General features: G+C 36.9%; 1 protein-coding gene across 1 annotated transcript in view; it reads right to left on the minus strand.

The window, feature by feature from the left end:
- LOC127678096 (vomeronasal type-2 receptor 26-like) overlaps positions 1 to 21,014 on the minus strand; it is a 33,043-nt gene extending 12,029 nt beyond the window's left edge. The window contains exons 1-4 of the mRNA XM_052172902.1: positions 20,797 to 21,014; positions 19,333 to 19,630; positions 13,418 to 14,227; positions 1,209 to 1,433 (exon numbers count right to left, since the gene is read on the minus strand). Of these exons, the coding sequence (XP_052028862.1) occupies positions 1,209 to 1,433; positions 13,418 to 14,227; positions 19,333 to 19,630; positions 20,797 to 21,011 (1,548 nt within the window). The 5' untranslated portion in view covers positions 21,012 to 21,014. The remainder of the gene's footprint in view (positions 1 to 1,208; positions 1,434 to 13,417; positions 14,228 to 19,332; positions 19,631 to 20,796) is intronic.
- Positions 21,015 to 21,711: the final 697 nt, after the last annotated feature.

Raw genomic sequence — 21,711 nt, forward strand, 5'->3', positions numbered from 1 at the left:
CAGGTGGAGGCAGTAAGCGTCAGAGATGACAATTAACTTCATAAAGTGAATTTTCTATTTAAAAGTCCTTATTTGGGGAGAATGGTTTCATCCACATGTCTTTATTTTATTTATTTACTGACGGCAGTTACTTCCAATAAAGCCTTGACCACTATGATCCATCCAAATAGCTGACCAAGATGTGGTTTCTTTTTTCTTTTTTCTTTTTCCCTTTTTCTTTCTAGGTAAGCCATGTGTGTATCTGATCATTACAAGAATGAAACCGTCTGAAGAATTAATCCAAAATGAATCAGTAATACTTACAATGATTTGTAGGCAAAAAGTTCTGGTATTCATCATTAAAAAGGACAAAATAAGGGCACTCTCAAACTGATGGCACTCAACCTTCCCTTAACCCTGTTCTCTGAGGAATTCCACTCTGAGTACAGCACACAGTGTTTGTGGGACCATGGGACCACTCTTGAGACTCAACTCCATAATCCTGTGGCCATCAGTCACATGTGGCATGCTCCATTCCCTAGTGTTCTGGCTGGGCTCCACCTCTGCAGTCACCTGGCAACAAGCAGGCTTTCCCTGCCCCTTGGTTACCTGGCAATACCATGTAACCCAGCTTACTATAAATGGATACTTCCTGCCCCTCAAAGTTCTCTTTTATCTTTCTCCTCTCTGTCTCTCTCTGTATCTCTGTCTCTGTCTCTGTCTCTGTCTCTGTCTCTCTCTCTCTCTCTCTCTCTCTCTCTCTCTCATCTCATCTCTTTTCCATTCTCTCTTTCACATGGTCATGGTCATGGTCATCCCTCATCTCTCTATCTTCTCTTTCTCCTTTTCTCCTCTTAGTCTTTTAATAATAAAACATAAAACTATGAACTGTCTCTTTTAATAAACCTGCAGTGTAAAAGCACAAATCAAGCCTCAGCATTTCGAGCAGAAATGGGAAATGGTACACGCTGGTCTCCACTCAGCCTCATGAGCCCCCTCACAGCTAAACAGCTTCACCTATAACAGGTATTCAGGGCTGTGCTAATGGCCCTGCCCACTAGCCCTGCAGCTCCTGTCCTGTCTGCCTTCCATATGTTTAGTCCTGCTGGTGTTCCTATCCCCTCAGGATCTGCATGCCAGAGCTCTCCTATGAAGGAATTCCTGTCACCATCACCTGCACATTCTCCTCCTTGTTTTTCTCCACAAGTGCTGACTTTAAAGATACTCACCTGATTGTTGTATACACCCAAATTTATGAGTTTGTCATTTAGGGAAAGATAGTGAACACTGTTAGATTCAAACAGAAACTCGCCAACTTTCACTTGAGCTTTGGTACCACTCTGCAGAGGATGGTAATTAAAGATGTCAAGCTTGGTTGCTGAATCTTCCTGGTTCACAATGTTCTCCTCATTGACATTTCTTCCAAGTTTGCCCTTTTGTAAGAATGGATGGAGCTTAAAGAATAAATAACTGTCAGAAATAGCAGTATAGCTCACTGGGATGCAAATAAACCTGGTTACTATAATTGCCCTCTCTTTCACAAACTGTATGTCCCTGTGGCTTTGATTTTGTTTATGGCTTATTGATTTGTTTATCAGATATTTATCATAAGACTAGTACATGTAGGACTATACAAAGAAATTAACATAGATATATGCTTTTCACCAAATCTATCACCACTATTCAGGTTTTATTTCTGAACTTTTCTCAGTCACTCAGTAATGACTCTGGCAGCCAGATTCTAAATTTTGAAATTTACTATTTGAAAAATTATGAAAAATAAAAATGATTTGAATAAAGTTGTTTAAACTTTTGCATAAGAGTTTTTCAGAAAAGCCACAATTTTTCACCACTATACATAACTCGAGAAAGTTCAAATAAAATAAAATTTTCAGATTTTAAAATGTGAAATTTGTAAATAAGGAAGGAGGCAAAAGAAGAACAACTGTGGTACAGGAATGTATAGGAACATGTGATGGAGACCTGCAAAGGTGGATTGGAGTCAGAGACAATAGAGTAGGGTAAGTTAATCAAACGTGAAGATGATGAAGAAATCATATATAGCTACAACTTTAAGCTAGTTACAAAGTAAAATGCAATTTAAAAAGAATTTAAACAGAGGTATTACAGTTTATTATATATAAAATATCCTTGTGGCAGTTAAGAAGCCCCCAAAAGACCCCAAGACAATGCAGGTTATGATCATTGCCTTTGGTTACACATACAAACCAGATGGTAAAACCCTATTGCTGAAGAAACCACACACTTTGCTGCAGGAAATAGCAGTGAGGCCAGAACTAATTTGAAAACTTTCTCCCGGTTGTATATTCTTCTTGTCTGTCTGGCTGGCATATTTCACTCTGGTAGAAGCTAAACTACAAGATGCTGAGGAAGTAAAGTCAGCAGAGGCTTTTCCCAACTGTAGACCTTCCATTCTATAATACCCACATTCCAGACATGATTTGCATACTGGTGAAATACTGGCACAACTGTTATGGGAATAAACAACTTCTTGCTCATGGTATTTTTGTGGATGTCCTTACAAGACAGACTAATGCCTGTTACTACAAATCTATTTTCGGTCAATGTCTTGGGAGATCAGAAGTCCTATGGCTGTGCCTACTACTTCTGTTTGGCAAAGAGGATACATTATTGAATTTCCTCCTGAATATTTATATACATGATATACTGCTATTGTCAGATTATATCAGAGAATTTCTCTATGTCATGAATATTGATTGGTCATATTGAAATAGGACAGTCATGAGAGGATTCCCAAATCATAGAAACCATTGGGAAAGAGGGGATTGAGAGAATGAACAAGTCAGATGCTGGTTAGGAGGTCCATGAAATACTGTCTTTTAGGTGTGACATGGTCATGTCACTCAGGAGCTTATTGTAGCTAGGTCTGCCTGTATAGAAACAGAACAATATTGAGCCCACAAAAATGTTTATCTTCATATGAGGGAGGAAGTTTATAGGGACAAGTTCATCACATGAGCAATGAAAAAATTTAAAAGATTCTAAAGGAGAGGAAGTCATTGTCATTAGAAATACCAACATTTTTGTATTCCTTCTGCCTCATTGGATAACTGCATATTCATGCCCATATAGAAGGCCCTGTAGATCATAACTCTTGTGGGTCATGAAAATAAAAACAAATCAAAAGACATGAATATTGAATAGGGAGATAGTGAGAGACTGGAGGATCTGTAAGTATGCAGAGAGCTAAGAGACTTAGAGAAATGGGGGTGAAGAAAATCATTTTCTATTTGTATGCTTGTTGTACCTGTCAAGGAATACATTGTTTTGATAGACTATATATGGTAGATATACAAAAAAAACTACACCTGACCTTATAATTTAAAATAAAAGCAAACAAAAAACCCAATTCTCTGAAGAATCAAGTGAAAAATATCCCTTCCTGAGAGAGGAGGATGTTTTACTTTTAAGGTTGAATCAGCAAAATTCTCTCCTCTTAAAGTGACAGGAAAATGAATATGATCACATTTAAAAATACTCAGGAGTAAAATTTTATTCATGTTCCAGCCTTGTAGAAAAGTTAAAATAAACTTTCAAAGAAAAGGAAATTTGTGTTATCTAGAAAATGAAACAGACATACAGTCAAGAACAGCAAAGAAGCAGAATAACACAGTTAAATTGAGCATTGTATCTTCTTTATCTTTGTGGTAGGCTATAATCTGCTCAAACCCACAAAGTGAATGCAACACTACCTGGGTATTTCTTTAGATGAATGAAACACTTGACAACACTGCTACAACAGAGATAAAAGAGAAAGCAGAAGAGTTCCCAAATGTGTCAGCATTACTGATAAGCAGTACTTGCTAATATGTCTTAAACATGTTTGAAAACCACCAGAATATTTTATGTATAACTGATATTCTTAGAGAAAAATTCGAATGGAAGATATTCCATTGAATTTAAAGAAGTCAGATAAAAAGATGAACTAAAGGGGTCAACTGCCCAATATAGAAACTTCTCACATGATAGACATTTTTTAAGAAAGATTAATAGTGAATTTAAGGTAAGTACAATGAATGCATGAATTTAAAACAGAAACAAAACATAGCACCCTGTCTCTAGGCTGTGCAAAAGGCCAGCTGTGCACCTGGAGGCCGGCTGGGAAGAAGCAGTGTGCTCTGATGAGTCTGGCCCTGCAAAGCTGAGGATCCAGTCCTGAGGCCTCTGGTGGGTGCCTTCTGGTCTCTGCATTGGGATCTGGAACAGCCTGGGCTACAGATTCCAGTCCTAAGGCCTCGGGCAGGAACCTTCCTGTCTCTGTCTTGGGATTGGGAACACCCTGGGCCACAGAACCCTGTCACCAGGCCATTCAAAAGGCCAGCTCTGCACCCAGAGGCTGGCTAGGAGGAAGCAGCAAGCTCTGGTGAGTCCGGCCCTGCAGAGCTGAGGATCCAGTCCTGTGGTCTCTAGGAGCAGGCTTCTTGTATCCGCTTCATGATTGGGAACAGCCTGGGCCACGGGACCCCATCTCCAGGAAGTGCAAGAGGCCAGTTGTTCACCCGGAGGCAGGCTGGGAGGAGGCAGTGTGCTCTGGTGAGTCCAGCCCTGTAGAGAAGTGAATCCAGTCCTGAAGCCTCTGATGGGAGCCTTCCTGACTCCACCTCAGGATCTGGAACAGCCTGGGCCACGACACCCTGTCTTCAGGCAGTGCAGGAGGCCAGCTGTGCACCCAGAAGCCAGCTGTGAAGAGGCAGCTTGCACTGGTGAGTTGACAACAAGCCCAACTAATACCAGTGAGAATGAGATGGCAAAAGGCAAACGTAGGAATGTTACTAACAGAAATCAAGGCAATATGGCAGCATCTGAAAACAATTATCCATTAACACCATGTCCTAGATACCTCAACACACCAGAAAAACAAGATTTGGATTTAATCACTGGTCATGAGGTTGTTACAGGATCACATGAAGGACATAAATAAATCACTTTAAAAAAATTCAGGAGAAAATGGATCAAAAGTTAGAAGCCCTTACAAGGAAAACACAAAAATCATTGAAAGAAATTCAGGAGAATACAGAAGACAATAAGGAGGAAACTCAAAAATCACTTGAAATAGAGTTGAACTTTGATCAAGAGGCTGAGGTCATGAAAGAGGAAACACAAAAATCTCTTAAAGAATTACAGGAAAACACAAACAAGCAACTGCAGGAGCTAAGCAAATTCATCAAAGATCTAAAATCAGAAGTAGAAACAACTATGAAATCTCAAAGGGAATCAACGTTGGAGATAGAAAACCTTGGGAAGAAACCTGGGGCCATAGATGCAAATATCAACAACAGAATACAAGAGCTAGAAGAAAGAATCTCAGATGCTGAAGATATCATAGAAACCATGGACTCAACAGTTAAAAAAATGCAAAGTGCAAAAAGCTGGTAATCCAAAACATCCAGGAAATCCAGGACACAATGAGAAGACCAAACCTAAGGATTTAGGCATAGATGAGAGTGAAGAGTGGCCTTTACAACTTAAAGGGTCAGCAAATATCTTCAATAAAATTATGGAAGAAAACATCCCTAACCTAAACAGATAGATGCCCATGAATATAAAAGAAGCCTACAGAACTCCAAACAGACTGGACCAGAAAAGAAATACCACCCATCACGTAATAATCAAACCCCCAAATGTACTAAACAAAGCAAGAATATTAAAGGCAGTAAGAGAAAAAGGCCAAGTAACATATAAAGGAAGTCCTATCAGAATTACACCAGACTTCTCACCAGAGACCATGAAAGCTAGAAGATCCTGGGCAGATCTCATGCAGACTCTAAGAGAACACAAATACCAGCTAAGACTACTATACCCAGCAAAACTCTCAATCACTGTAGATGGAGAAACTAAGATAATCCATGACAAAACCAAGTTTACCCAATATCTTTCCACAAACCCAGCCCTACAAAGGATAATAGGAGGAAAACATCAATACAAGGAGGGAAACCTCACCCTAGATAAAACAAGATAGTAACCTTCTTAATTCAAACACAAATGAAGATAAATAATCAAATTTAAAAAATAACATCAGGCTCAGGCTTATGCTCTAAGATCAAGAATTGACAAATGGGACCTCATAAAACTACAAAGTTTCTGTAAGGCAAAGGATACTGTCAAAAGGACAAAACATCAACCAACAGACTGGGAAAGAATCTTCACCAACCCTAAATCCGACAGAGGGCTAATATCTAATATATAGAAAGAACTAAAGAAAGTAGAACCCAGAGATCCAAATAACCCCATTAAAAAGTGGGGTACGGAGCTAAACAAAGAATTTTCACATGAAGAACTTCGGAGAGCTGAGAAACACCTTAAGAAATGTTCAACATCATTAATCATTAGTGAAATGCAAATCAAAACAACCCTGAGATTTCACCTCACACCAGTCAGAATGGCTAAAGTCAAAAACTCAGGAGACAGCAGGTGTTGGTGAGGATGTGGAGAAAGAGGAACACTCCTCCACTGCTGGTGGGATTGCAAGATGGTACAACCACTCTGGAAATCAGTCTGGCGGTTTCTCAGAAAACTGGGAATGTCACTTCCTGAGGAACCTGTTATACCACTACTGGGCATATATCCAGAGGATTCTTCAGCATGCAATAAGGACACATGCTCCACTATGTTCAGAGCAGCCCTATTTGTAGTAGCCAGAAGCTGGAAAGAACCTAGGTGTCCTTCAACGGAGGAATAGATACAAAAAATGTGGTATATTTACACAATGGAGTACTATTCAGCCATTAGAAACAATGAATTCATGAAATTCTTAGACAAATGGATGGAGCTGGAGAACATCATACTAAGTGAGGTAACCCAGTCTCAAAAGATCAATCATGGTATGTACTCACTGATAAGTGGATATTAGCCTAGAAACTTTGAATATCCAGGACATAATCCACAAATTAAATGATGTCCAAAAAGAATGGAGGAGTGGCCCCTGGTTCTGGAAAGACTCAACGCAAGAGTATAGGGGAATTCCAGAACAGGGAAGTGGGAAGGGGTGGATGGAAAAATAGGGGGACGGAAGAGGGCTTATGGGACTTGTGGGGAGTCGGACCCAGAAAAGGGGAAATCATTTGCAATGTAAATTTTATATATATATATATATATATATATATATATATATATATATATATATATATATATATATAACATCAGAAATGGCAAGAAGTAATAATCACTACTCCTTAATATCTCTTATCATCAATGGACTCAAATCCCCAATAAAAAGACATAGACTAACAGACTGGATATGTAAAGGACCCTACATTTTCCTGCATACAGGAAACACACCTCAGTGTCAAAGACAAACACTACCTTAGAGTAAAAAGCTGGAAGACAATTTTAGAAGCAAATGGTCTCAGGAAACAAGCAGGAGTAGCCATTCTAATATCAGATAAAATTGACTTTCAACACAAAGTCATCAAAAGAGACTCTGAGGGACACTTCTTGCTGGTCAAAGGAAAAATACACCAAGAATAACTCTCAATCCTGAACATATATGCCCCTAACACAAGGGCACCTGCCTTCATAAAAAAAAAAAAAAAAAAAAAAAAAAACTTTACTAAATTTCAAAGCACACATTGCACCTAACACAGTAATTGTGGTTGCCATCAACACTGCACTCTCCTCAATGGACTGACCAGGAATACAGAATCTAAACAGGGACACGGTGAAACTAATTGAAGCTTTGGACCATATAGTTTTAACATACATATATATAACATTTTATCCTAAAGCAAAAGAATATACCTTTTTCTCAGCACCTCATGGTACCTTCTCCAATATCGATCATATAATTAGTCACAAGACAGACCTCAACAAATATAAAAAGATCAAAATAATCCCATGCCTCCTATCAGATCACTACGGAGTTAAAGTGGTCTTCAATAGCAACAAAAACAACAGAGAGTCCACATACACGTGGAAACTGAACAATATTCTACCTGTGAAAAGGAAAAAATAAAGAAATAAATCGAAGCCTTTTTTGAATTTAATGAAAATTAAGACACAACATACCCAAATCTATGGAACACAATGAAAGCAGTGCTAAGAGGAAAACTCATAGCCCTGAGTGAATCCAAAAAAAAAAAATAAAAAAAAATAAAAATAAGAAAAGAGAAGAAAAATGGAGAGAGCAAACACTAGCAGCTTAATGACACACCTGAAAGCCCTGGAACAAAAAGAAGCTATTTCAAATAGGAGAAATAGAAGGCAGGAAATCATCAAATTCAGGGCTGCAATCAATCAAGTAGAAACAAAGAACTACACAAAGAATCAACAAAACCAGGAACTGGTTCTTTGAGAAAACAAACAAGATAGATAAGCCCTTAGCCAGACTAACCAAAGGGGACAGAGACAAAATCCAGATTGACAAAATTAGAAATGAAAAGGGAGATATAACAATAGAAACTGAGGAAATTCAAAAAATCATCAGATCCTACTACAAAAGCCTATACTCAACACAACTGGAGAATCTGGAGGAAATGGACAGTTCTCTAGAATGATATCAGACAACAAAATTAAATCAGGATCAAATAGATCATCTAAACAGTCTCATAACCACTACAGAAATAAAAGGGGTCATAGAAAGTATCCCAACCAAAAAAAGCACAAGACCAGATGGCTTCAGTGCAGAATTCTATCAGACCTTCATAGAAGACCTAACCCCAATACTCTTCAAACTATTCCACAAAATAGAAAAAAAAAAAAAAAAAAGGAACACTACTGAACTTGTTCTACGAAGCCAAATAATGCTGATACGAAAACCAGACAATGATCCAACAAAGAAAGAGAACTTCAGGCCAATTTCCCTTATGAATATTGATGCAAAAATACTTAATAAAATTCTTGCCAACCGAATCCAAGAACACATCAAAACGGTCATCCACCAGGATCGAGTAGACTTCATCTCAGGGATGCAGGGATGGTTCAGTATAAGGAACTCCATCAATGCAATCCACTACATAAACAAACTCAAAGGAAAAAACCATATGATCTTTTCATTAGATGCTAAAAAAGCATTTGACAAAATTCAGCATCCTTTCATGCTAAAAGTCTTGGAAAGAACAGGAATTCAAGGTCCATACCTAAACATAGTTAAAGCAATAGAGAGCTAACTGGTAGCCAACATCAAACTAAATGGAGAGAAACTTGAAGCTAAAATCAGAGACTAGACAAGGCTGTTCTCTCTCTCCATATCTTTTCAATATAGTACTTGAAGTTCTAGCTAGAGCATTTAGACAACAAAAGGAGGTCAAATGGATACAAATTGGAAAGGAAGCAGTCAAATTATCACTATTTGAAGATGATATGATTGTATACTTAAGTGACCCAAAAAATTCCACCAGAGAACTCCTACAGCTGATAAGCAACTTTAGCAAAGTGACTGATTACAAAATCAACTCAAGCAAATCAGTAGCCTTGAAAATCTATACTCAAAGGATAAGCAGACTGAGAAAGAAATTAGGGAAATGACACACTTCACAATAGCCACAAACAACATAAAGTATCTTGGGGTGACTCTAATAAAACAAGTGAAAAACCAATATGATAAGAATTTCAGATCTCTGAACAAGGAAATCGAAGACCTCAGAAAATGGAAAAATCTTCCATGCTAGTGGACTGACAGAATTAATATAGTTAAAATGGCCATCTTGCCCAAAGCAATCTACAGATTCAATGCAATCCCCATCCAAATCCCAACTCATTTCTTCATAGAGCTAGAAAGAACAATTCTCATATTCATCTGGAATAACAAAATACCCAGAATATCTAAACCTATTCTCAACAGTAAAAGAACTTCTGGGGGAATCAGTATCCCAGACCTCAAACATTACTACAGAGCAATAGTGATAAAAACTGCATGGTATTGGTACAATGCCAGGAAAGTGGATAAATGGAAAAGGATTGAAGACCCAGAATGGAATCCACACACCTATGGTCGCTTGATCTTTGACAAAGGAGCTGAAGGCATCCAGTGGAAAAAAGATAGCCTTTTCAACAAATGGTGCTGTTTCAATTGGAGGTCAGAATGCAAAACTATCAATTCGTATTTCCTTGTACTAAGCTCAATCCAAGAGGATCAAGGACCTCCACATAAAACCTGACTCTCTGAAACTAATAGAAAAGAAACTGGGGAAGACCCTTGAGGACATAGGTACAGGGGAAAAATTTCCTGAACAGAATACCAATAACTTACGCTCTAAGATGAAGAATTGACAAATGGGACTTCATAAAACTACAAAGTTTCTGTAAGGTAAAGGACACTGTCAAAAGTACAAAATGACAACCAACAGATTGGGAAAGGATCTTCAACAACCCTAAATCTGACAGAAGGCTAATATCTAATATATACAAAGAACTCAAGAAGTTAGACCCCAGGGAACCAAATTACCCTATTAAAAATGGGGTAAAGATCTAAACAAACAATTTTCACCCGAAGAAATTCAGATGGCTTAGAAGCACCTTAAGAAATGCTGAACATCATTAGTCATTAGGGAAATGCAAATCAAAATAACCCTGAGATTTCACCTCACACCAGTCAGAAAGGAGACAGCAGGTATTGGTGAGGATGTGGAGAAAGAGGAACACTCCTCCACTGCTGGTGGGATTGCAAGATGGTGCAACCACTTTGAAAATCAGTCTGGCAGTTCCTCAGAAATCTGGGCATGACACTTGCGGAGGACCATCATATACCACTCCTGGGCATATACCCAGAGGATTCCCCAGCATGCAATAAGGACACACGCTCCACTATGTTCATAGCAGCCTTATTTATAATAGCCAGAAGCTTGAATGAACCCAGATGTTTCTCAATGGAGGAATAGATATAGAAAATGTGGTATATTTACACAATAGAATACTACTCAACAATTAAAAACAATGAATTCATGAAATTATTAGGCAAAGGGTTGAAACTGGAAAATATCATCCTAAGTGAGGTAATCCAATCACAAAAGAATACACATGGAATGCAATCTCTGATAAGTGAATATTAATTATTCCAGAAACTCTGAAAACCCAAGGCATAATTAGCATAACAAATCACTCCTATGAAGAAGTAAGGAGAGGGTCCTGATCCTGTAAAGGCTTGATCTAGCATTGGAGGGGAGTATGAGGACAGAGAAAAAGGAGAGAGGTGAATGGGTGGAGAGAAGAAGGTTTATGGAACATATGGGGAAGGGGGAACTGGGAATGGAGAAATCATTTGGAATGTAAACAAAGAATATAGAAAATAAAAATATATAATAAAAAATATCCTACAAAAAAATAAAATGTAAAACAGAAACAAATTAGAGTAAAATACTACACTCAACCAGACAAACAAAAAGCTGTCAAGACTTAATTGTTTACTAGTTGACATGAAATCCAGAGGGAGAGTCAGTGTCCCTGACATAAAACATGCAGAAAATATGGGGCACTGAGAAAGAACAAATTTAATAGAAATAAAAATCAAGATAATGGGACTAGAACGAGGAGAAGATCCTAGCTCGAAGTCCCATATTTAACACACTCAAAAAAGAAAAAAAATTACCTAATTCATAAAAAAAAGAAAAAAATGTCTATAAATGTCGAAGAATTATATGGAACATAAAATAGATTGGATCAGAAAATAAACTCACTTTTCTATACAATAATCAGAACACTGAACATATAGAACATAGAATAATAAACACTTCAAGTAGGGCAGTCAACAGAATGGAAAAGCATTTTTTACCAATTCTAAATCTGACAGAGATATAATACATAAAATATATACAGAACTGAAGACACATCAACAAACCACAAATCGAATTTTTAAAATTAGGTATGGAGTTAAACAGAGATTTCTCAGTAGAGAAATCTCAAAGTGGTGAGAATCATATAAAAATAATATTCAACATCCTTGTCCATTAGGGAAATGCAAATCAAAACTACTTTGAGCTTATCTTGGACGCATGTCAATATGGCTAAAATCAATGTTATAAGTTACAGTTCATAATGGCAAGGAAACGGAGCAAGGGGAACACAATTTCATTGATGAAGGGAGTGCAAATTTGTACAGCGACTATAGAAATAATTATGATGGGTCCCCAGAAAATTGGGTAACTATCTACTTCATGACCCATCTATACCACTCTTGAGCATATACCCAAAGGACACTACATCTTACCACAAGGACACTTGCTCAATTAGTTCATAGTGTCTTTGTTTAAAATATCAGGAAACTAGAAGCAAAGAAGATGTTTCTCAATGGAAGAATGCATAAAGAGAATGTGGTACATTTACTTAATGGAATACTACTCTGGAGAGTGTAAGTAACAAGGTGAGTTCTTGGGGTTAGGGTTAGACTGGTCAAATGAATATCCCTGGGAATGCAAAAGATTTGTTGCGTAGACGAGAGGGTGTGTGGAGATAGGTACAAGAAGGAGAAAAAATTGTGAAGGGCAGTACACAGGGAGAGGGTATGGACAGAGAGACATAGAGAGAGATGGAATACTAGGGCATTTAGAGTAGATGTTAAAACTATGAAATGGAACTTCCTGAAACCTATGAAAGTTACCTTAGTGAGAACTTAGTAATGGAGGATACGGAACCTGAACTAGTCATCTTCTGTAAGCAGACAAGGCTTCAAGTGGTACATGTCTGACACCAACCCATTCATCAGACCTTGAGCTCACAATCTGTCCTGACTACAAGATGTACTGGGGAAATGGTTGCTCAGAATGTGTGGGACTGATCAACCAATGAATTACTGGTTTAATTTGAGGCTCAGGACATGAGAGGCAACCTATGAAAGATACAGCCTGGATTGCAAGGAATATGAAGCTGTGTGGTGCAGAGAACTAATGTAGAATCAAGTATAATAGACCACAACAACAGCAACAAGTCAAAGAAGTAGACTGGAAAACAGTCGTGTATGATAATGTCTAGTCTCAAAAAAGCTATGTCTTCTTCTAGGGTCTGTTTATCAAAACAAAACAAACTTTTGGCATCAAATGTACCTAAAATCCTTAAAATATGCCACATTTATAATTGTACAAATCTCCTCGGTTGTGTATTATCATTACTTCAAAAACATTAAAAGGAGTGATAAAAATGTGAAAATTAAATAACTTAAATATTATTGTTTCAATTTGCTTAAACAAGAAATATCATTTTTTTCAACAGCAAGCACATATTGTTTTCTGATCGAAATGTTAGCTCAAATTTAAACCCTACGACATGTTTTTTTTCTAACTATTTCTTTATGATACTTTTTGCTACTGAATACACATGAATACTTTGAGAAGGAGATAGTAACATAAAGAAGCATGCTAGCATAAGAAATGTTTATCTAACACTAACTATGACAGATCATGAATCAATATGCAGAAATTAAAACCAAGGGCCCAATACTTTAGTAGAGCATTAACATAGCTATTGTTACCTTCCATGGGAGAGGAGCCTGGAGTTCATCTTTATCCAATGAGTCTCTATTCACTCTGAGTGACAGCTCCTCATGAAGTGCCTGGGCAATGGCATACACAGCTGCATGGACTTTGTAGCTCAAGGGTGAGGTATTCATATCCCAAACATTCAGAGATCTTGTGCTAAGGCTGCCATTTTGCTCACATTGACTTAGTTTCCTTATTCCATGCTCATACAAATGTGAACATTCAAATAAACTCGACCACACATGCTGGATAAAGATATCATGAGGGTATTTTTTAGGGTGAACACTTCTTTGAAAATCCTTGAATCCCAGAATTTCATCCTTGTGAACTGAAAATGATAATGCTCCAAAAAAGTATGTATAAATTACATTTTGATTAAAGGCCAATAGTGTAGTATACCAATCAGAAGTTGTGATCCAGATATTACCAAAAGTAGCACCGGAAATGATGAGAGAGACAAGTGTCAGAAAATCATGAGTGTCACCAAATGCAATGACAACACGTGTCAATGTGAGACGTACTATTAATTGGTACCAGCCTATGTCACCAAAAGAAGGAAATACTGGGCCCTTTTCTGCAAATGCAACACAAATTCCATGGTTGATCATCTCCTCAGTGATTTCCTTAATGAAGAGTTCTCCCCTCCTATCAGCTGGAACCAGCAGACCAACCCAGACCCAAGTGAAGTAGAGCAGCAGTTGAATAATTCCCTGGTACAGAGCTGCAGTGTACACAGGAAATTGGTAAGGAGGCTGGAGCTGGACTCTGGTCCCAAGACTCACGTCAAAAGGAGCATAACTGATCTGAACAGAAAAAAAAATTACTATATAAATCACGACAATTAGATTTATTTTCAAGTGATTTGGTTTACCTTTTCTGCATATGCACTCAGGATAAATTGAACAGTTAAATAAATTTACTAAGTAATACCAATTTGTTACTTATGTCATTTACACTTTACAGCACATACAAAATGTACCTTTTCCTTTGTCCTTTTACAGAACATATGAAAAAAGGCCACAGAGTGTCTATCTCCTGATCTCCATTTAGATAATACCAGTCAAACACAACCATTTGCAAATCTGCTACTTCAAAACTTTCATCTTCCTGATAATAGAAGTGGAGAAACATTAACTCTAAAGGCCTTTTACTTGGTGTTACAAATAAAAAAAAAAAAAAAAACAAAATCCAATAAACAAACAAACAAAAAAATACGGAATCTATGGAGCATTGTACAATCCACTATTGAAATTTCTAAGTCTTTTGTCTCTTTTAATCCATAGTCAACTATCTTAAAATAAGCTTGCTTAGGTTAGGAGGCTGGCTTTTTACCTCAGTGATTGTTATAAAGTCTCTTCTAACAGGAACTCCTGGTCACCCTATCATGTTGCTATTCTTTTTACCAGAAAACCTCAGTTGAGTTATCTACACTGTCATTCCTATAGACTTTAGGGCATCACCCTAAATCACCCTAGGGATAAGGAGCAGGTTAGAACATTAATTACCTAATCTGCTATATGAAATAACTCACTTGCCTTAATCTAATACTGGCAAAAAAAAAAAAAAAGTCCTTTCCTAAATATGTGCTCTTTTATGAGTTCCAGGATTCTTTCTTTAGTCTGGGAATATATTTCCAAGGAGTGGCCAACACGATCACTGTGACTTACTGAAACTTCTATCTCTTTGTTTAGTGCTGGTATCAGAGTATCCTGGTGTCCATGGCTCAGCCTGGAACTTGGTCTCCTTTCCACACAAATTCCCTAAAAATTAATCTCCTAAAATCAGATGCCCATTAAGTCATGCTCTAAACCACAGTTCATGACCTCATTCTAAGAACTGACTACTCCCCAGGCATCTGAGTTTAGATGTTTAGTAAACATTTCACTTATTGGCTCCAAAATCATGATAATTGAATACAGACACTCAATATCTATGTTAATTAATTGGGAGAAACGAGTGGATGGGGAGAAGAAAAAGTAATACAAAACAAGAAATCACAAAATGAAGAAAACATGAATACTTTGAGGAAGGAAACAGTAGTATAAAGAAATATTCAATATTTAGTAAAAGCACAAAAGTAAGAAATTTAAATAGATAACACATGATAATACAATTTTATATCAATAAACTCAGATAAAGAGTTTGTGAATCCCATAAAACAAATTAATTAATAAAACATAATTTGAATTATGTTTTCTTAATTAGTAAAATATGTTAACATATATCTAAAAATCTGAATAAACTACTTTTAAACCATAACTTTAAACAAAATGTCTGAAAATAAGTATGTCTGAAGTGTAGCAAATGACATTCAAAAAGGCAAGGGTCTCTTCTGGAAAGACCTGTTGTCCTGCTCACAGGACAAATCCAGGTTACATTGGGCCCCAATCCAGGTGTGACTCTCAGGAAGATGCTGTTCCTCAGGGATATGGGCTGAAAAAACTGAAGAGCTATACTTTGTCACTCCCTATGACTCAGAAGGCTGTGGCAGACTGTCTTCTGAGGAAAGAACAGATCATCTAACACTGACATTCTCTGGTGGCTGAGAATGTGGAGTGACAGCACCTCACAGAGTCTGCAGGAAAGTGAACAGGCCTGGATGAGGCTGACTCAGAGGAAGGGGTCAAAATGGAAGGTCACAATGGCAAGAGACTGAATAGTTAGGTAAGAAGAGGTTTGGCTCAGGTAGTTTATAGAGTGAAGATTTAGTTCACTGTTTTGATGTATAGAAGCTAACCCCAACATCAAATTATAACTGTAGAGTCCAGTAGGCCAAAGCCAGAGCTGAGGAGACTGAAAAACAAGGTATAATGCTATACATGTATGAAGATTTTATGACAAATCCATTACATTGTAGGATATATATGTTTGTGTGTGTGTGTGTGTGTGTGTGTGTGTGTGTGTGTACATTATATATATAATCATGACGCTGAATGGTGGGTCAATGTTTACTTTACAAGCAGAACGGCCTACAGTAGAATCTTCAGAATCCCCATAACAAGTCAGACATGGCTATGTGTGCTTTTACCCTAACATAGCAGGGTGGAGACAGGTTAATCCCTAGAGCTTTCTGAACAATCAGCTCAAAATCTCAAGCTTCTGATTCAGTACTCTGATTTCAAACAACAGTGGAGAAAGTGATGAAGGAAAAATGTCAGTTGTCCTGATACCTACCTACACAGTCCTGACATACATCATATATGAGATACATACCACACAAACACACATACTCTCATGCATACCTACATGAGCATGCACACATACAAACACACATTCACACACACATACACACACACACACACACACACACACACACGCATACACATAAACATATACACGCACATGGTCATACACAAGCACACACTCATGCACACATACACAAACACACAGGCAAACACACTGAAAAAGAGAGAGAGGAACAGACACTGAGATAGAGACAGAAAGGGGGAGAGGGAGACTCAGAGAGAGACAGAACAAACAACTATGGAACCTCCATGAAACCATAATTCCTTAGTATTAGAAATCAAAGAGAATAAGAAAAATGGAACAAGATACATATGTTGCATAGAGTAACCAATATTCACAAAAAATCATAAACAATGCTCACATAAGCAGCTACATGCAAAAAGAGAATCAATTCTGAATCTAAATAGAACTTAGCATACAGGCATTAGGTGGAGAAATTTTAAAATGTGGAGAAAAAACCTGAAAGTAAAAATAGATAACTAAATAAACCTGCTGAGAATTACTATCCAGGTAAGTCAAATGAAAACCCGCCACAGAACAACCTTTGTAAATTTTCTTCAACTCAAGAATGTGCTCTGAAAATGTGAAAATTAATCAAGAAAGAAAGATGTAAGATTCAGCATACAGAGGACCTAAAACACAGAAGTAGATGAGAACAGACATACAGCACTTAGGCTGGAGAAGAAATTGAAAGAAGGGAGTATCTGTCACAGGTAAAGTTGGAGTGATTTGCATATATTAGGGATTCATTTACATACACTAGAAATGGTGTACTTATTCTACACAGAAAAATGCTAACAAAAATGCCAACATGATAAAACCAAAAAAACATGAATAGAATATGGTCTACAATTCAGCACTGCCAGCTCCACAGTTCATGCTTAAGAAGTGTGAGGGGATTACTAAAAGAAATGATAAAAATATTTCAGGACATTGTGAGTATATTTAACTTGTGTTAGACTATGTGCGTAAGTTTCAGTAGCCACAGGCAGCCAGCTAGCCATAGGTGAAAGAGAAAAATTTGAATTTCAACTATTAAAAAGGAGGATAACATGACTTTTACAGGAAGATGGACAGAACTACAAAATATCACCCTGGTTGAGGTAACCCAGACCCAAGAGACCATACTCAAAAGGTATATACTCAGTGATAAGTAGATATTAGCCAAAAACTACAGAATTCCTTTGAATTAGAATTAGCCAAAGAGACAGGGCCCCAAGTAGAGGGATGGCATCACTAAACTACCCTCAACCTAGTACAGCTGTCATCTGAGAGGTTCTGCCAGCACCTAGAGAAGACAGAGGAGGAATCTCTCTGCCAACCATTGGAGTGAACTTGGGGACCCCAGTGGAAGAGTTAGGGGAAGGACTGAAGGAGCTGAAAGGGATGGCAACACCTTATGAAGAACAGTATCAACTAACTGGACACCTCAGATATCCCATGGACACAGTTATATACATGGGCGGTTCCATGGCTCCTACTACATATGTATCAGATGAATACCTTATCTGGCACCAAAAGGAGCGGAGGCACTTGGTCCTGTGGAGGCCTGTTGTCCCAGTAAAGGAGAATGCTAGAGGAGTGAGGCCAGAGGGGGTGGGTGGTTGCAGAATTACCCTCTTAGAGTCAAAGGGGAAGGGGGATGGGATGGAGGATTTGGGGAGGTTAGACTGAGAAAGGAAGAAACATTTGAAATGTAAATAAATAAAATGACAAATATTTTTAAAAAATAAGTCATAAAAATCTTATAAAAATAAAAGTCTATTCAAGCATGATGGAGTATGATTAAAATCCCAGCCATGAGCAAGCAAAGGCATGAGGAGCTCCCTAATGCTATCTTCAGCTGCAAAGGAAGTTCAAGACTGGGCAAATTTGCATAGTAAGAATGTATCTAAAATATACAAATAGGTAAAATTTGATAATAAAAATGAAACAGTATTGCAGCCTCATTCATTTTGCTAAGATTTAAGTTACTTCACTGTGGATAGAAGGAAACATTAAATACTGGATCACTGTTACTTGCAAACTTTCTAAGTAAACCTTTCCAAGTTTATTACTAATTAAGATTCAATTATCTTATAAATGCTACCTCTCTAGCATTGTTTATAAGAAATAATTACTGATCAACAGAAAGATTTTTAAACAAAGACAAAAGTAAACAATTTTCTATCAACAGGAGAAAATTACAAACAGTCCAAATGTCCAGCTAGAGTAAGTCAGACTCACGCTTCTTAGTATAAAAGAATCTTATATGGCAATCTGAGCTGATACCACAGTAAAATAATCAGAAATATGTTCATAGTAGTTACTGTGTACATATGTAGAATTATTATAGCCTTCATGCTTTGTGATGCTCTAACACTGGATACAAAAGAAAGACAGTATTAAAAATGGTAAATAGCAAAAAATATTTTCTTGGAGTGGTAAGAATACAGGTTGTTATTATTTTTACTTATTTTTTTTCAACTTTAAAGTTTTGAAATTAAATTATTTTACTAATATTATTTCATGTTAAGAAAATATTATACTTCAAAGCTAAAATTGATAACAAAATAGTAAATTATTAAGTAGTCCCATAAACATCAATAATCAATAACTTGATTAATTAGCATTTATTACTATCTTACTATCTTTAACCTAGGAAGCAAGATGCTTTGTGTACCTGTGGGACATTGTAGAGACTTAGAACTCGGGAGATCTGAGTTGATATTCCTGTTGAAATGCCTCCTATCACTGCAACCAGCTTATCAGTCTTCTCAGGCCTGCAGCTGTAGTTAGGAATTGGGGGGCTCTCTCCTGAGAGCAAAGCCATAGAACTTTCCATGGCCTTTGTTTCAAAAAAGTCAACATTGAAGAGATAGAATCCCAGGGACATATTGAATAGAATATTTGTGTCCTTGTTGATTTTTTCTATAGCAAAAACCATTGCCAACATGTGCTGATAATTTTTGGTGAGATTCCTGGGAGGAAAAATTGGAAAGATCATTTTTTGTGTTCTTTTATATTAATTAATAATATAAATTAATTATTTTAATTAATACATGTTCTTTTATATTAATTTATAAAATATTATTATTTATATGAATTTATATATTTAATATAATAAATAAAATATAATTATGTTTTTTACCTCCCTATCTTTTCTCTATGTAGCTCCTCTCATTCTACCTCTCAAATTCTGAATTTTTATTTATAAGAACTTAATTCATATAAAAATTGTGCATGATATTCCAAGAATCAGGCAGTCTACCCAATATTAAAAATTTGGATATAATTGTGCTAAAAAACAAGATTCATAATACAACTTGTTATTAAATCTATTATTTTGTTTTTGAATTTTTTTGAGACAGCATCTTGCTTATTTAACCAAGGTTTAATTTAAACTCCTTATGTAGTCTAGGTTAAACTCAGCCTCACAAAGATCTACTCCTTTTGCTTCTCAAGTTTTGGTATTAAACTTTTGCACCACAACATACTATCAAATATACATTTTTCAATATTTATTGTACAATTTGTGTCTGAGAAATATAATGGAAGAGTAAAGCATGTGGGAAATAGCAAATATTAAAACTTAGTTTTCATGCAGACTTCAAAGATTAAGATAAACCTCAGGAAAATACACAGCGCTTGATCAACAATAGCAACTGAAAAAAATAGTGTCAAGTGTGAATTTAAAAGGAACACTAAAATCTTCTCAATACACTACCCTAAATGACTAAAAAGACAAATTGGTTTTGACAGCAAAGTGCTTTCATAAACTTCTTACATATTTAAGAGAATTCAGCATGTGTAGGTGAGTGAGACACAGAGTCATGGCTGAGTAGTTATTGGCCTTTGGTGGCTACTGGGGAAGGGACAGTCAGTTTCATTAGGAGGTTTGTCTAGTAGCTTGCCTAGACTCTAGATAATGCCCTATACTCCTGCAGTACAGGCATGCCTATATGAACATTAAAATTGGAGAGAGACTGAGAGAAAGAAAGAGAGACAGACAGAGAGAACCCATAAAATTGAAGTCAGGAGACATTGCAAGGGAAACAGCAGAGTACAGTCAGATCAATATGTCTCATTTATATGTAGGAAATCCTGAAACTCTATTTTTTTTTTAAGAGAGAAGTCAAACACTTACATAATAACAGCTTCCGGTATAGCCGTTACATCATTAAAACTAAATTTAATTCTATTGTCTCTAGCAGTCACTCTGAGGGAAAAGAGTCCTCCAATAACAAAATGCCCATCTTGATAGTAGCCAGGAGAAGCAGGTATACTTAAGGAGAAACAAGAAATTTGTTCCTTGAATTCAATGAGGACAATCAGGAGAGAGAAAGCAATGCATAATTTCATAACATTGATAAATAATTGATAAAACCCAGATATCTGTTCAGTTGAGAATCTTGGACTATTCATCCCTGGGAGCACATGAACAAACAGGTGAAAGATGTCTGGTTGATCCATGTGAATGAAGGTTATGAAGCATTGTTTTGTCCTGGTTCAGGCCCACCAGTATCCAAATACTCCCTCAGTTCCCTGGAGTCCAATCTGCTTTATACCATTATAGCCCTACATTATATCCCCTTCACAGAGTCACTGTGAGTCTCAAAGGGCTCAGAAATCTCTCACTTGGCACCTGGAAATCCTGATTCTCAGTAGGAAAACACACAATTAAGAAAATGTGTGAAGTCCTCTAAAACACCTGTGGGGTGTATACACTCACTGAGCTGAGAATAACCAGTGGAAACAAAATTAAATCATGAAGAGTCATCTGAAGGACGCATCAAAGAGCACAGTGTTTGTTAGGCAAGAACTAGACTCTGAGTTATTTAACATCAATATCATTTTAGAGTATTTCTGTAAGGAAAAGAAATAGTGTTACATTAGAATATATTATTTCTGTTTATTATATTGGGTCAAATATCAACTCCTATTTTTATTGGATATTTTATGTATTTACATTTCAAATGTTATCCCCTGTCCCAGATTCCTCTCCTATCCTATTCCCTCACCTCATACTTCTATGAGTGTGCTACCCCACCCACCTACCTAC

The sequence above is a fragment of the Apodemus sylvaticus genome, chromosome 2 (genome assembly GCF_947179515.1).
Source record: "Apodemus sylvaticus chromosome 2, mApoSyl1.1, whole genome shotgun sequence".
Taxonomy (NCBI): Eukaryota; Metazoa; Chordata; class Mammalia; order Rodentia; family Muridae; genus Apodemus; species Apodemus sylvaticus.